The following is an 18,573-nucleotide window of genomic DNA, read 5'->3' as shown; positions in this document are numbered from 1 at the left end:
TAAAGATATCTATTTAGAGTGCATGGTTGGTTTTTCCTTCTTCAATGCACTGTTCATTTTCTTAGCAATCCATGACATTACAAGCTTCCTCTATTATTGATTATACATTTATTTGGGTACTTCTCCCAAAAAATACATCAACTTATCTTGTCTATTAAGAACAAGTTAAAATTCCTTCCAAATATCTGTTCCCTCAAATACATGATTTATTATACCAAGAACTTTATCTGCCCATGCTCTGAAGCCACACACAGGAGGACACTCGATAGGCTACCCACTATAGGTATTGTGACCATGAGAAATTAATTGATTCTGAAATATGAAACTAAAACCGTCAATAGCCTTAATGAATGACAATGAGTCATCATTGATCCGTTCAAATGATCCGTTTGGAAATATTTCCAGCGATTCTACCTAAATATTTCTCGAATTCTGGTGGTATTTTCAGTTGTGTCATTCATGCCCCCTATTAATCTACACTACCCTGTAATGACTTCATGTTTTTTTTTTTATATATATATATAATTTAAGGTATACTCTTCATGTATGCCTTTAACATTGTGCAATTATTGTTGTGTATGCCACCTTTGAGCAGCATCAATCAGTGTGTAAATAAATATTCTTGAATAAACATGACATGATTAAGGCATACAGCATGCGGGCACCACAGACTTTGTATAAATAATGAAATGAATGAGTAAATAAAGAAGCAAATAAGCATTACCTTGGGTGTGTGAATTACCCATGTGCAGCATCTCTATACTATTCAATATTAGCGAGATTACACAAAAGCAAATAAATACAGTTCAGCCATTTTCATGTGCAAAATTAGTGTAATGTACAAGCCATCCATAACATTCATAGTCAAAACCCCATCACACACTAATGATAAATGAAGGATAATGCTTGTGCATTTAGTCCCATTATATATCTTAAACAATCACACTCCCTGTGCCAATGCATTGATGAAGAAAAAAGTTAGATGTGCCAAAACTTTCTTCAGTTAAACAAAGGAACAACTGAAGTCATTGTGTTTGCAAACAAAGATGAAGTTCTCAAGGTGGAGCACTGTGCCACTGTTCATACTGTACTGTATTTTTTTTTATTCTAAACTGTTTTAACTATTCTTATTTTTTTTTATTCTAAACTGTTTTAACTATTCTTATTTCTTTTGATTATTTTAATTTATTCTATGTAAAGAACGTTGAATTACCAGAACATCATAGCAACCACATAGAAACATCCTAATTTTGTAGCATGCACTGTATGCTACATATGCAAGAGAATTAGATTTTTTTGATTATTTAAAGCTGCAGTCCGTCGTTTTTCCTCTTTGTCGCCATCTCTGTTAGAAATCTGCAATTGCAGTTATTCGCGGAATTATTAACTGTGCGTGGGTAGTAAATCGGCATGAAACAGCGCGGATGAACACAATGTATTGAGGCTGCCGCGTCGCTGTGGATACTGTAACGTTACTGTCATCAGCAATCTCAGAGTATACTTTTTGAAAGTGTCAACATTAGAATTTTCATCGGAAAATGTCATCTGAACAAGTAAGTAACATTCACTTTTGTTCTGACCAAATTCGGGGGGTGGGGGGAAGCATTGCAGTAGCTATATCATGCTGATTAAATCTAACGATTGCTTATATCACGTCAAAACGTGAAATATATATATATTTTTAAGTCTTTGGGTTTTACAACTGGTGAATCTCCAGTTGTCACTGGTGATTGTCGCTTTAAACTTTCGGGATCCGCCATACCAAGTGCTAAGCTAAATCTCCTCCATCATCCACACACGCTAGCCGGGGACTCCTTCTCTATGTGTACAGAAGTGACGTAATGACGCAAAGACATGCTCGAAATTCCCGCGGAAATCCACCAGTACCACTGGAATTAAAATCATTATTACAAGCTTACCGTTTTGAATCGAGGCAAGGCAAGCAGATCATTTTGAACACTGGCTGGTTACGTTTTTTTTCAAAAATGTCTTTTTTGATATTTTTAAACCCAAAAAAGTGCCGGACTGCAGCTTTAATGACTGTAAAATTGTGCATGCATTAAAATGTCATTATCTGCTACTGAAAAATGTATCCCAGTTAACATTGCTGCATTTTAGTCGCATTATATATCTTAAACAATCACACTGTTTTCTGAATACAGCAGTTTTTCACATGCAGTGTGACACTGTCAAGATATTTCTTCTAGCTGTTTTAATACAAAATATATAATAAAAACGCATGGTTGTAACAATTGTTGTTTTAATCCCGCAGTATTGGAACAGTTGGTGCTGAAGTTCACACCAAAGCTGCCAGGACAAAGAAAAATACTGATAGATTGTACCAGCGATAAACTTCACAACATTGAGACATGAAAGCTATAACGTAAAGTTCTGCCAGGGAGTCTCAAATGTTACACCACTCATTACTTTCTGGTCTATCCAATCACTATCTAATACTTGGAGTATAAAAGATTGTTACTTACACATGTTTGAGTTCGCAGATGAGGACGCAAACATTCACCTCTATCCTCCCCACCACCACCAGGATGGTCCCTGTCCATACCTTCCCGGGGGTCGACTGCGCTCCTGCCTTCATCTCTTTAGGCAGGATATGCAGAGTCCGCTACCCTCTGAATGTGAACTACGGACGGGTCCTGCGCCAAAGAACTTTACCATCCAATATTGTTGTTTTCATTTTCTGGTCTATTAATTAATAAATGGCATTGGGATATCATCTTGCCTTCCGAGTCTTCCTGGTAGAACTACGAGAAAATAGTCATTATGATTAAATTAGCTGTTTTTAGTTTAGTTTAGAAAACTTTATTAATCCCTGTAAGGAGAAACTCATGTGCCACCATTGCACATTACAGACACCACAAATAGACAAAAAAAACATTTAAAAAAAACAAATCAATACAAGAAATTACACAACATCATTAAAAAACCTGACTGCATTAAAATACAATACCTTCTAAATCACTCTATAGAAAACAGAGGCATTACTAATCTTCCACTAAATGAGCTTTTAAGTCCACTAAAGATAGTGGATGACTTTTGTAACACATAATTATTTTTAATTTTGCCCTTGTTCTCTTCAATGACCTCAAGTGAATCAGGATTAAGGGCAATAACCGAGCCAGCCTTTCTAATCAATTTACAGCAATAGAACTCAACTTCCTCAAAAAGAATAGTCATGATTGTGCCTTCTTAAAAACAGCCTCACTATTCCTCTTCCAGTTTAGTTTACTGTCCAAATGGACACCAAGATATTTAAACACTTACGCTTGTGATATCTTGTTCTGTTGATGGGATTGAGCTTTTTTTTAACTTAGGCATGTGTGCAGAGGCCATGTTCGAGACCAGACATCATTTTGATGCTGGCTCTTTTCACATTTTCAGAAACATGACTTGAACTTCTCAAATGGCAGTTTTGGTGCAAAAATTGCTTCTAAATATTTTGCACTGTCACAGCTATACTGTTGATTTATTATAATTACAGTGATAAGAAAAATGATTCCACTTTACAAATAGAAGTGTGGTTGGAAAAAAATTGCCTTTCGTTTGCATGTCTGATGTGCATTTCTCATGTTAGAAAAACAGAATTTGAATGTTGCATCAATGCAAAACTGCTCAAAAAGTCTCAAACTCTACAATAAGTCACTATAAAGTTCTTCAGCATTTAAAACAAACCACATTCAGTCCCACCTTCAATCGTCTGGAGTCAAACTAACATCTACCGTATCAAGAGCTTCTTGTGAGGAAACATTCTTTATACTAACATTTTTTTTAAAAGTGTTTACACTCATTGTTTTCTACATTTATTTTCTCTCTCTTTTTCCTTTGCATAGAGATTAAAAAGAAAAATGGTGACGTTGAATGCAACTAATGCTTCAACATGCATGCAATCGATGTTCTCAGCAAACTCCAGCTCGTGCTACGTTATACCCTTCAAATTTGTCGCTGTCTCTCTCGGAATCAACTTGGTTCTTGGTCTTCCAGCAAACTGTTACATACTATGGCTGAGCGTGAAGGAGATGATTCAAGGAAAGTCCACGGAAATCTTCGTCTTCAATGCAGCATTTGTTGAGGTCTTTTACTGCTCTTCCTATATTTTTGTCATAGAGCATTATTTCTTTAATTGTTCTGATTGTAAGTTTGGAATATACTTTCCTGCACTGGTGTTGTTGGCCGGCCGTCCTCTGTTTCAGAGCTGCATCTGTGTGGAGCGTTACATTGGGGTTCTCCATCCTGTGACCTTCCTGAAGCTCAAGCCCATGAAGTACAGGATGGCCATATCTGTCATTGGATGGATTCTGATCATTAGCTCAAGCTTAATAGTTTCAGTGAACATCATTGAACTTCCTAGCTTAGTCTTGCCACAGCTCCTTGTTTCTTTCAGTATCAAAGCGTTCAGCTGCTTGATGGTCCTGAAGGCTCTGAAGCATCCTGGACCTAGTGACGACTTCAAGAGGAAAGATGGAGTGAATCAAGACAAACTCAAGGCTTTTCGCATCATTCGGATCGTACTGGCGTCTGCAGTGCTTATGCACGGTCCTGTGATTATCTCTCTTGTGCTTTATTATATTATAGATTTAAATATGTTTATTTTGTCCTGGTCTGGGGCCTTGTGCATAGGGATCATGTCAGGGTTTACGCAGCCTTTCCTCTATCTCAAAAGAGTTGGAAAACTGCCATTTTGCTAGAGGCAGTTTCCATAAAGGGTATGTTTTGTTGTCTCAAAAAGCATTTAAAAAAACAAACACTGTTTTTATTGTGAAAATGATGATCCAACACAAAATTAAATGGATATTTAACCCAACTTCAAATTGTTGACATTACATTTGCTTTGTGTTTAGCAGTATCGTAGAACAGCTAAACTTACACATCCTCAGCACATACACAATAATATATACGAGTCAAAATCTGTTAAGGGGTAATAGAACATCAGTTTTAAAAAGTGGTTATTTACAACTGGATCTGCATTTTCATGGGATTTTTGTTATAAGAGACAATAAAAACAACTTTGTGCATTTAAACTACTTTCCTGGTAAAAAAAAAAAAACAGTATTATCAACTAATTGTGACATCTGAATGTAACAGTTTCTGAGTAACATGTAATTTATTTAAGCCATAAGTAAACTTCATTCCATTAAATAAATATAATGAACTACGCAAAAAGCATTTCAAAATGTATCCAGCACATTTTATAATTACCCAACAAGTTCAAATCAAACAGTTAGGCTATTACATCCATCAAAAACATAGGCTGGCTGTCAGTTGGAATATTAAAATTGAAGACATCAACAGAACGCACTCATGGGCATCAATCACCATGCATTCTGATTCTGACATTTCTGATTTGAATAATTTGAGATATGATGTGATTATGATTATATGATGATGATGTAGGCCTAATATATATTATATATATATATTTTTTTTTAATATACATATATATATTATATTTTTATAATATATATATATATATATATTAGTGCTGTCAAAATTATGCATATGATTAATTTTCAGTTTAATGTGTTAAAAATATTTAACAATTAACGCAGCATCCGTTTTCCCCCGTCATCCTTTGGCTAGCATTACATTATATGATCACACTCTTATTTATGCAAACGTTTTTAAACCATTCAAGCAGGACAAGACTAAAGAGAATGCCCTGACACACACAGAAAGACGCGCACCAGAATCGAGTTCTCCTTCACACTTGAACAAACAATAACACACACACACAATTATGCCAAAATGGTCTGTGTACTTTTTGATCATTTAAGTTCCTGTTTGGAATGGAATAACGTGAAATGAAAAACAGCTCGTTTATTCGTTTGATTTAATTTTTGGTTTACAAATCGGTTTATGGGTTCGATATTTTATTTGCACACGTGGGCGGTGCTGAAACGCCCCTTTCATCTGATTGGTCAAACCGCTCCACCTTCAGTAGGCTACAAGCTTTTCTTTCTGTCAGGCAGAATAAGAGTCAGTACGAGTGCGGCACTAACATTATTGCACTTTAATAAAATAATGTCTGAAATCACCACTCACTGTGTTAACGCACAATATTTGAAGCAGAAATATGTTGCTGGACACATAATTCACGCTGCTGCGACTGGCAAGCGACCCCATTAATGTGAGCCATGACAGATTATTTTAGCTTATACTACAGGGCCGTTGAATGTTGGAATCGGATTGGTTGACAAACGTTCTCGTGAAAAGAAGACCTCGTGAACCCCTCTGGCGGTCCTCCAAACCCAACAGGTGTGCAATTATTTTCAGTGAACCACACGGCAGGTCTCAGGGATTAAAGCAAAATAAAATCTTTTGACTGAAAAATTTTCCATGGCCAAACCCTGTTCCACAGCCTGTCACACATCCAGTGTGAAGTTTTTTTCTTCTTGTAATTAGGAGTATAGTGAGTACATGGCATGCATTACCTTCACAAATAAAATACTCAAAGAACATTTGCATTTAAAGAAAGGCCATTTTGAACTGCGTTTCTATTATTTAAACACTTTTATGAAATGTCAATGTTTTCAATCTAATGCTTTTACAAGACTTGACTCTTTGTGATGTAGTCATACAAATAATAAAATATTAGCATAAATTTAACACAAGTTTTTATTTCTCAAATAATAAAAGCCAACAGAGCCTTTGCTGCAAAGTTGGCTAAATATCACAAACTATATTTTATATTTTAACCTAGCCATTATGAATAAATAATACAATGTTATTTTTTATATAAAAAGTGAACAGCATGAGCAGGGCCGTACACAGGGTTTTATAAATGAAGAGGTCCTTGCTAAAGGGATCTTGCTAGGGGGGTTCGGGGGCATGTTGCAAGTTGCGCAAACACAGACAAGCGGAGTAAACAGTAAAGTCTCCCAGTGCTACTATACTATTATGGAATTATATTTAATAGGTGCTTGTGTTGTTAAATTGAGCTTATATAACATTTATATGTATAGGAATACATTATAATAATGTTAATCTCATGGGCACAGTATGCAACACCTGCTCTTCCTCTCGCAGTCTCATAATCTTTACCATATCCAGGTCCGTAGCCAGCCTATTGAAAGGGGAGGTTCTTTTTCCCCCAAAAGTGGACCTTTTTGCAGTTTTTCTCCTCCTTTTGTATTTAATTATGAGGTTCAAATACTTAATTTTGGTGACCTTTTATGAACTAATTTGTAAAAAAAAAAACATCCAGCATCACCAGCAAGCACCAAACCATGAGCTCAGAACGGATCATTAATACGTGTTAATACATTCATATTCACCTGTGCCTTATATGATGAAAACGGCTTGGTTAATGTTTTTTGTCCCCTCCCCTCACAATGACAGTAACGTTAGCCTTAACTAATTATTACATTAAGTTACATGAATCACGTACATAGGCCTATTTTCAGTTAAAAATGGCGAAATTTTACAAAGTTTGTTAGTTTGCCTGATTATTTCTAACATGTATGACCTAAAACAGCTGTCAAATATGAAATGTTTAGTTTAGCTACTTTCATCTTATCTGCACTTGAGCATAAACTACTGACGTGTCGAGGTGCGCCTGCTAAAATTCGCGCTCAGCCGCTTATGTGAACATAAAGCCCGCCTACATTGATTTGATTGATGTTCTATAATCTGCGCTATCTGAATACTCTCGTCTACTACTACTCGTCTCTCTAGTCGCTCTCAACGCAGGCTTTGGTAAACTCTCTCCCCAAGGTGACGTCATGCAATGCATTGTGGCGGAAATGAGAATCGTTGGCGCTGTAAGATAGTACCTACTTTTTCGTATTATATTCCGTTTTGTGATACCCAACAACATAAAATACAATGAATTAGGGCTGGGCGATAAAACGATAACGATAATTATCGCGATATATTTTTTCTCGATAAAACGATATCAAGAGCTCGATAAATGTTCGATAATGTTTTTGCGCCAAAAGCGGAACGAATCTCATTTGAACCGCGCGCGCCACACGGACCGTTTATCCGCTCGGCTCAAAGTCCAAACGGCAGCGCAGCGCGAGTTCACTAGAGCAGACGCGTTTACTCTGATCGGTCTCGGTCACAAGATCCAGTGAGAAGCGCTTGTATTCAGCGAGGAACACAAATGTCTCAGTGATTTAAACCAGTTTAAAGGCAGATGAAGCGGCGCTGACGAACAGGAGAAACACTGAGCGCAACGATACGGTGAATGATGGGAATGTGTAGACGGAGAAGCTTCTGACTCAGTCAGAAGCTTCTCCGTCTACACATTCCCATCATTTACCACGGATTTAACGTTACTGTAACGTTAGCCTAGTAATATTGTATGCTGTTGTAGTAATATAACTGCACCATTAAATGTGCGTGGGATATATATATATATATATATATATATATATATTGAATTGTATAATATTATTAATGTAGACAATGTATTAAAGGACTAATGGAATATGATTACAGTTTTTAATAATGTATTTAGGCTACTGGGTTTCATAAATACCATAGAAACCATAAAGTTACATTTTATCTGTGGTTATCATGATCTAAATGCATGATGCTGGATGACCAATGGTTAATTTTAATAAAACTAAAGAATATTACATTTTAGCAAATAAAAATAATGTTGTTACTTTTTTTTAACAGATGTTACTGTTTTTGTTAAAGGGATAGTTCACTTTAAAATGAAAATTCTGTCATCATTTACTCACCCTCAAGTTGTTTCAAACCTGTATTAATTTATTTCTTCTGCTGAACACAAAGAAAGATATTTTGAAGAATGTCAGTAACCAAACAGTAGTCTGTACCCATTGACTTCCATAGTATTTTTTTTTCCTACTATGGAAGTCAATGGGTACAGACTACTGTTTGGTTACTGACATTCTTCAAAATATCTTTCTTTGTGTTTCAGCAGAAGAAATAAATTAATACAGGTTTGAAACAACTTGAGGGTGAGTAAATGATGACAGAATTTTCATTTTAAAGTGAACTATCCCTTTAACTGAACATAAATTGTATAAAGTAAATCTGCATCCTAACTCAAGCTAATACTACTGAAATAAAGATATTTATTTTGTTAAGGAAAAATGACAAATGTTTGAATGTTCTACCTCGGATTTGTGAATGTTCACCTGTTTGGCAAGTGTTTGTCATGATATGTTCTGACAATAAAGAGTAGTTTAAAAACACAACACTCTGGTTTCTACAGCTTTCACTTAGGAGTACAAATCTGTCTTTAAACTTGAAATAAATAAAGATTTGACATTTATTGATAATTATCGATATCGACTGATATAAAAAAAAATATCGTGATATTTTTTTTGGGCCATATCGCCCAGCCCTACAATGAATAACAGTTTAAATGTTTATTACCAACAAGCAAATTGCACAAATTCGCTGGAAAAAAAACCCTGCAACACGGCCTTTAAATTCTGGACCTTAGGCAGTGAGGGGGGGTTCGTTCGAACCCCCCGAACCCCCCCTGCCTACGGGCTTGATATCTTACCTTCCAAAAGCTGATATTTGATTGATATACAGTCATTGCAAACTGTTGTTTGGTTTGGTTTAGACATCTCACAGGCCAGACTCGTATTTTATGACCGTTACTGAAGCGTCGTGAAACGTCGAGCTGGAATTCGCGACCGGTTCGCAGCTTCTGTGAACATAAACTAAAGCCCTAAAGACTAACTTACTTTGATTTTTTTCGTTCACCTTGCCTGAGAAAACAAGCGAGGCGAGTTGCAACAGCGTCGCTCTCTATTTGAGCGCACTTTTCACTCCGCTTCGCGTCGTGACCACATTACCACCTCGGGTGTGCATTATTTTTCGAATAATTCAACGGCCTGTCGTAAATTATTCCTTACATGATGTATTTCCCATTGATACAGTGCAAATAGTTTCATCTCTTTGGATAAAAGAGAAGTGTAAATAAAAAGCAATAATAGGCTCAGGCTGAACTGTACCATGATAATATGTCCGTAACATTAGATGTCCGTAGATGACCATTAGGGCTGTCACTTTTGAGAAAAATCAAATTCGAACGGATATCAAATACCAGCCTATGTATTCGAATATCTATTCCCATCACCCATGATGCCGCACCCGCCTAGAAAGGATGTAGCAAAGATATTTAATGCTAATGCATGAGGCAGGCATAGTTTCATTCATTTACGATGAGATGCGCTCTAGTTCACAATGCAATGCAAGTGAACGCGGCGCGCAGGCGCCATGTCACGGTTATTATATTGTCTGCTATAGGCTATTTGCTTTTTATTTATTAAATACATGCAATTGGTTGATGAAACATTTATTAAAATTAAGATACAATTTCTACAAAACGAAATTCGCTTTAAAGAAAGGCTTTCTACAATGCAAAACTTTGAAGTGGTAAAAATCATGTCTGACGATTTACAAAACAAAACTTCATTAAGTGGTAAAAACCACGTCTCCCGATATATTGCGCTTATTATGATCCTATCTAAAAAATGGAAAAAAAAAACTTTTTTTTTAAAATGTTTGTAAAAAATATTTTAATAACACGGTTTTGGCGGTTATAGAGTTCTATTGACGGTGTTTAACTATAACCGTCGGTCTCACAGTTATTTACTAACCGTCACACCCCTACTACAAACCGGAAGGTTAATCCCCGGTTCCACTTGACCAAGTGTCGAGGTGTCCATGAGCAAGACACCTAACCCCATCTGCTCCCGACGAGCTGGATGGCACCTTGTATGGCTGACACCGCCGTCGGTATATGAATGGGTGAATGTGAGGCAAAAATGTAAAGCGCTTTGGTGGCCATTGGGTCTGTGAAAGCGCTATATAAATGCAGTCCATTTTACCATTTTTTTTTCTATATTTATTTCCTATGGAAGTCAATGGGGACCAGCGGTTACCCACATTCTTCAAAATATCTTCTTTTGTGTTCAGCACAAGAAATAAATTAATACAGGTTTGGAACAACATTAGAGTGAGTAAAAAATGACAAAATGTTTATTTTTGGGTGAACAATCCCTTTAAGGACAAGCGGCTGCATGTTTACTATTAGGGCTACTGTCTCTTTAAAGGGGTGGTTGATTGCGATTTCACTTTTTTCATTTTAAATAGTGTGCTGCCGACTTGTGTCCCTACTTTCCGTGACGGGTCACATATTCGAATAAAAAGTGACAGCCCTAATGACCATAACTGTTACATTAGAGTTAGGGGATAATAACACAGTTTACAGTATAAAAATCATTAAGTCTAAAGTTCCCATAAAACATGAAAACCCAACGGGAATATATCCTTGTGTAAAACATCGTTCATAATCTGTGATTAAACAATTCCAATACGAATAGCACCGGGAAGCGTCTGGAATAACTGTGCAACACTGATCAATCCGCATTTTTAAGCCAGCTAATTTTACAGTATTTTACAGTATTACAGGCTAATATTCAGAATGTCCTTCTTGTATAACGCCAACGGCCGCACAAATGGGCTTCCTTTGAAATATAGCAGACCACCTTTTTTATACTGTTATTTAAGTTATTTTTGTGCATAAATGTTTGCATTCAAGTTTTTGGTAGATAGATTGTTTTAACTAGTTAGAGGACTAGTGGACGAGCGTCAGTCTGCGTGTAGAACGAGAGCGCAAGTGGTTTTTTCTTAATATTCAGTTCTCTTGTTGTTTAGTGTATTATTCACCAGAAAGTAGGGCTATTTTCGATTCTGTGGTTATTGTACATTTTTTCCTTCACACAAATCTGTATTTTAATTAGACGCGTGACTACTTTATATAACAGCCGCGTCTGAGAAGTGGGCTATTGCAGTTTAAATTTTATAGCACTTAAGTGTAGCTGTTCATAGAGGCAGTTTCGATTTTCTCCCATTTTCGGATTATTTGATTTGCCTGTGCTAATTGCCTGGAATAGCAGCAACTGTAGAACAGATATAAAGGCTAGGAGAATCAGAACAGTGCAGGACGAGCGTCAGTCTGCGTGTAGAACGAGAGCGCAAGTGGTTTTTTCTTAATATTCAGTTCTCTTGTTGTTTAGTGTATTATTTTCCAGAAAGTAGGGCTATTTTCGATTCTGTGGTTATTGTACATTTTTTCCTTCACACAAATCTGTATTTTAATTAGACGCGTGACTACTTTATATAACAGCCGCGTCTGAGAAGTGGGCTATTGCAGTTTAAATTTTATAGCACTTAAGTGTAGCTGTTCATAGAGGCAGTTTCGATTTTCTCCCATTTTCGGATTATTTGATTTGCCTGTGCTAATTGCCTGGAATAGCAGCTGTCCTCACTCAGGCGTTTGAAAGCACTATATTTCTGTAGTGTGCGTGCTGTCGCGGAAGCGTCAGCGGAAGCGTTCAGCTCTCCTCGTGTGAAGACCGACTCGGGTAAAGACAATCGACTCTACCTGCGCGACTCCACCGAGCAAGGACACCTAAAAGGCACTTAAGTATCCTATTCTCCCTCTTCCTTTCACACTGGTATAGTATTTCCCTACTAAATATGTGCTTTCAATACATTCCTGTTGTCTCTCGACGACGCTCTCTCATCACGCACAGAAGGCAGCGCAATATTGCTAATCTGCATCCCATTCTCCCATCCTCTCACACACCTCTCTCCATTTCTATGGGTCTATGGAACTGTCAGTCAGCAGTCAACAAAGCTGACTTCATTCCAGCCTTTGCATCTCACTCTACTCTTAATATTTTAGGCTTAAAGGGATAGTTCACTTTAAAATTAAAATTCTGTCATCATTTACTCACCCTCAAGTTGTTTCAAACCTGTATTAATTTATTTCTTCTGCTGAACACAAAGAAAGTTATTTTGAAGAATGTCAGTAACCAAACAGTAGTCTGTACCCATTGACTTCCATAGTAGGAAAAAAAAAATACTATGGAAGTCAATGGGTACAGACTACTGTTTGGTTACTGACATTCTTCAAAATATCTTTCTTTGTGTTCAGCAGAAGAAATAAATTAATACAGGTTTGAAACAACTTGAGGGTGAGTAAATGATGACAGAATTTGAATTTTAAAGTGAACTATCCCTTTAACTGAGACCTGGATTCGTCCAGAAGACTCAGCAACCCCGACTGCTCTCTCGAACAACTTCTCCTTCTCTCACACTCCTCGCCAGTCTGGGAGGGGTGGGGGCACAGGTCTTCTCATTTCTAACAATTGGAATTACTCAACTCTCTCTTCTCTCTGCAATAACTACTCGTTTGAATATCATGCTATTACTCTTACAACTCCCATTAAGATCCATATTGTAGTCATATATCGCCCCCCAGGTCAACTGGGAAGCTTTGTAGAGGAGCTGGATGTGCTGCTGTCTTCTTTCCCTGAGGATGGCACCCCACTTGTAGTCTTCGGTGATTTCAACATTCATCTAGAGAAGCCGCATGCAACAGACTTCATCTCTCTCCTAGCCTCATTCGATCTCAAACGGCTCACCACCTCAGGTACTCACAAATCAGGCAACCAACTGGACCTGGTTTACACACGCAACTGCATCACAGACAACATTTTGGTGAAACCTCTCCATGTTTCTGATCATTTCCTCATTACATTCAATCTACAACTCACTACCCATGCTCCACCAACCCCCCTACCAGCTACTTTCAGACGAAACCTGCGCTCACTCTCTCCCTCCCATCTCTCCTCTGCTGTGTCATCTTCTCTTCCCTCACACTCACACTTCTCATCTCTGGATGTTAATACCGCAACAGATACTTTATGCTACACTTTAACTTCTTCTTTAGACAATATCTGCCCTATCTCCTCCAGGCCAGCACGTACTACTCCCTCTAACCCCTGGTTATCTGAGGTTCTTCGTGAACACCGGACTAAACTCAGGGCAACAGAGAGGAAATGGCGCAAATCAAAAGACACAACTGACCTTAGTATGTATCAATCTCTGCTCTCTTCCTTTTCTGCTGATGTTCATGCTGCAAAATCTTCTTATTTTCACAACAAGATCAACAGCACCGCTAACACACGAACTCTTTTCAAGACATTCAACTCTCTCCTCTGTCCACCTCCACCACCACCCACCTCCTCTTTAACTGCTGATGATTTTGCCAACTTCTTCACCAACAAAACAACAACCATCAGCAGTCAGTTCTCAACTCCACACACACAGGAACCCAGTCCAACCCCTCCCAATCCGAAACACCTTCTCTCCTCATTCTCTCCACTGACCGAGGAAGAAGTATCTAAACTTCTCCTCTCCAGTCACCCCACCACCTGCCCTCTAGATCCCATCCCCTCACACCTTCTACAAGCCATTTCTCCCACACTTCTACCAGCACTCACACACATCATCAACTCATCCCTCCACACTGGCACTTTCCCTACAGCATTCAAGCAGGCTCGGGTAACTCCACTGCTTAAGAAACCCACATTAAACACATCACTCTTAGAGAATTACAGACCTGTCTCTCTCCTACCGTTCATTGCGAAAACACTTGAACGAGTTGCCTTCAACCAAGTAACATCCTTCCTCTCTCTGACCAACCAACTAGACGTAAACCAATCTGGCTTCAAGAAAAGGCATTCAACCGAGACTGCATTGCTGTCAGTCACAGAAGCCCTACGGATCGCAAAAGCTGCCTCCAAATCATCAGTTCTCATTCTCCTGGATCTGTCTGCTGCCTTCGACACTGTGAATCATCAGATCCTCCTGTGCGCCCTCTCATCACTGGGCATCACAGGAACTCCTCTCCACTGGTTTGAGTCCTATCTCACAGGTAGGTCCTTCAGGGTCGCATGGAGTGGCAAGGTATCCAAAGAACATCAACTGACTACAGGGGTTCCTCAGGGTTCAGTTCTTGGACCGCTCCTCTTCTCCATTTACACCACATCACTGGGACCCATCATACAGGCACATGGCTTCTCTTACCATTGCTATGCTGATGACACCCAGCTCTACCTCTCATTTCCACCTGATGATCCCACAGTAGCTACACGTATCTCAAGCTGTCTGGCGGACATCTCGGCGTGGATGAAGGAACATCACCTGCAGCTCAACCTGGCAAAGACTGAGCTTCTCGTCCTCCCTGCCAATCCGTCCCTACAGCACGACTTCACTATCCAGCTAGATTCAACTTTAATTACCCCATCAAGGTCGGTCAGAAACCTTGGAGTAACATTTGATGAGCATCTGACCTTCACAGACCACATCACAATGACAGCTCGATCATGCAGGTTTGCACTGCACAACATCAGGAAGATCAGGCCCTTCCTAACTGAGCATGCAACACAACTTCTCACCCAGGCCTTGGTTATCTCTAGGCTTGATTACTGCAATGCTCTTCTGGCTGGTCTTCCATCATGTGCAATGAAACCTCTACAAATGATCCAGAATGCTGCAGCCCGTCTTGTCTTCAACGAGCCCAAAAGGGCCCACGTCACTCCTCTGTTCATCTCTCTGCACTGGCTACCACTCGCTGCTCGCATCAAGTTCAAGGCATTGACGCTTGCTTACAGATCGACCACAGGCTCAGCTCCCTCCTACTTTCACTCGCTCCTACGAGTCTACATCCCTACCAGAAGTCTGCGATCGGTCAATGAGCGACGACTCGTGGTACCATCACAGAGAGCCACAAAATCACTCTCCAGAACATTCTCATTCACGGTTCCTTGCTGGTGGAATGATCTCCCTACCCTCGTCCGGAATGCAGAATCCCTGACCACATTCAAAAGACAACTGAAAACTCATCTCTTCCGTGAGCACTTGACATAAAAAAATAAAATAAAAAAAATAAAAAATAAATAAAAAAAACCTCTCCTTTACCCTCCCTTGTTTTGGCTTATGCTACTCTAAGCAATTCCAGAACTTTGTATTTTGAGCACTTCTTGCGTTATTTTTGCTTCTTCACGATGACTCGCTTGTTGTAGTCCTCAGTTGTAAGTCGCTTTGGATAAAGGCGTCTGCTAAATGACTAAATGTAAATGTAAATGTAACTAGTTGTTTTAGTTTTAATTAGTTGTACAACTTGAAGTGTAAAGCTTGTTCTCATGCACAGATATATGGCCTATTTACGAACGAAATTCATGCATTTATTTGTCACTGATGCAAACAGGGAAAGAGTAGAAAAGACGTATTATCCTGTCACCCCGTCTAGTGGACAACATTAAGTATTGCGGCCTTCATTGCTCAGATAACGCAAGTCAATGGATTTTTTGGGAAAATAAGTCTGAACAGTTAGAAAAAATATAAGCGAGTCAGAAGAGTCTGAAGGTTTGTTTGCTGAAGCATTAAAGTTCTAGGCAGAGTCAATTTCTCATAATAATAATAATAATAATAATAATGTTTAAATATATGCTGGCTTTCTCAAGCCAACATAATAAAGAAAACTCAGAGAAACCAATTGACTAATTCAGTAATGTAATGTAATAAAATTGTATTCGTTTTATAATAAACTAATAACATTTTAAAGGTATGCTGTGCTCTTCAACGACATGATTTGATTTAATCCCAAACCCTGATTTTGACAGTAGCCTATGTTCACTGATTCTAGCTTCTCTCTTTTCTGTCTCTTTGAGTAGGCTACACATGCTTACATTCATAAATAAACTTTCTATTTCTATTCAATTTTCACAATTATTTATACATTCGTCACACACGCCTAGCTGCTTTTTAATGTAATTAAAAGACGAGGGTGGTAAATGTAACGGACATATTATCATGGAACAGTTCAGTCTGAGCGCCTATTATTGCTTTTTATTTCCACTTCCCTTTTATCCAAAGAGATGGAACTATTTGCACTATTTATCGATGGGAAATACATCATGCTAAAATAATCTGTCATGGCTCACATTAATGGGGTCGCTTGCCAGTCGCAGCAGCGTGAATTATGTGTCCAGCAACATATTTCTGCTTCAAATATTGTGCGTAGTTAACACAGTGAGTGGTGGTTTCAGACATTATTTTATTAAAGTGCAATAATGACCAATCAGATGAAAGGGTGGTTTCAGCGCCGCCCACGTGTGCAAATGAAATATCGAACCCATAAACCAATTTGTAAACCAAAAATGAAAAAGGGAGCCAAAATATCATTTTTCGTTTTTTAAACTAAACAAAAAAAACCAATAAACGAGCTATTTTTCATTTCTCGTTATTCCATTCCAGACAGGAAATGATATTATCAAAAAGTACACAGACCCAAAATGTCCTTTATGTCGAGTATCCTCATAATAGCCGTCTTATAAGAGTTAAATAAAGTCTTGAATGCATTTAAAGAGTTTGAAAATTAAATTTGCATCAGATTTGTGTCTTGTGCGGCAAACCTTAAAGTCACAGCAGCCTAATAAACCAGTTGCTGTGATGTCTGTCATTAATGTTAATCAAAGAACAAAGGTAACAGAGAACATTTTAGCTTAAATAAGGATTAATATACATTTCATTTTAAACTTATGTAGTTAAGACTGTAAAGTATTTACAATTTATTCAATTTCTGTATATACCTGTTAGACCGGTGGAAGGCCACAGGTAACAATTACATTTATTATAATGGGTTTATATTGTGGTATGATAAACAAATCTAACAATGTGTTAGCCTAGTTATGGCTGGGACATATTTTAATTTAGGCTAGAGAGATAACCTTGGGGGAGTCACAACTACAAAGAAGGAAGGGGGACAAAAGTGTTGCGTTTATAATTTTGTTCAGTGTATATATATATATATATATATATATATATATATATATATATATATATATATATATATTGATATAGAGAGTTTTTTTTAATGTACTAAAGTATATAATAAATGTATAAGCGAATAATTTCCTTTGCTTTCACATCAATCAAATGCCAAATAAAAACACCCTGCATTTTGGTTCTGATATTGATTGACATGAGTTTAAACAACCAACATGACCAACAACCAAACGAAATGAAGATGCGAGAGTTCAGGTTTCTGACCAATTTACATAGTTTCCAGTCATTTAGTCAGGTACACTTGTATGTTTTATCGATTGTGGTCTATACCATGACAGCTGTGTCAATAATAAGTGTGTTTTTATCCTAGAAAACCATCATGCAATAATATTCTAACATCACAACATATGCCTCTCAACTTTGAACATTTACCATAGGCTATAGCCTAATTTATGAAACAGCAATCTGCATTGAAACGGCATTTAAGAATCACATAAGTGCAGTCAAGCACACCTGCTATCTGCAACAGATCTCAAATATCACTTGCCATATTATCAATCACAAGAACCAATGCTTTTGACATCATTGAAGTCAAATATGTTCTGGGATCTTTGCTCATATTCTCTTTTTGCAATAGCTTGACAAATGTCATGCATAGGTACAGAGAAGGAAACAGAAGACTGCTTTTCTTGTAAAATATCTTGGGAAATTATTGATTGATTTACCAGTTTACGAACCTAATGGCAAAGTGTGGTGTCTTAATGAAACAAATTGTGCAAAAAAAAAAAGCGCATGTGGCCAGTCTTTCGCTGATGTAGAAACTTGTCTAGTTAGGCTACTTCAGAGTTGTCTACAGAACGAAAGGCTGGAATAAGCTACAATTTTCGGCATTTAATTGATAGATCAAGATTAGGTATTCATAGA

At 37.8% G+C, this 18,573-nt stretch overlaps 1 protein-coding gene across 1 annotated transcript; it reads left to right on the top strand.

Annotated features, from left to right (window-relative positions):
• Positions 1–10,086: 10,086 nt before the first annotated feature.
• LOC306985974 (uncharacterized protein) lies at positions 10,087–18,037 on the top strand (the record flags this gene model as incomplete). Its single annotated transcript, XM_079588805.1, has 4 exons — positions 10,087–10,110; positions 13,045–13,144; positions 13,277–14,511; positions 18,020–18,037. The coding sequence occupies 4 exons, from the start codon at positions 10,087–10,089 to the stop codon at positions 18,035–18,037; spliced, it is 1,377 nt and encodes a 458-aa protein (XP_079444931.1).
• Between the last annotated feature and the right edge of the window lie 536 nt (positions 18,038–18,573).

Source organism: Phoxinus phoxinus, assembly GCF_949152265.1.
Source record: "Phoxinus phoxinus genome assembly, chromosome: 18".
In the NCBI taxonomy this organism is placed as follows: domain Eukaryota; kingdom Metazoa; phylum Chordata; class Actinopteri; order Cypriniformes; family Leuciscidae; genus Phoxinus; species Phoxinus phoxinus.
The sequence above is the reverse complement of the archived record's forward strand: the minus strand, read 5'-3'. Positions and strand labels throughout refer to the sequence as shown.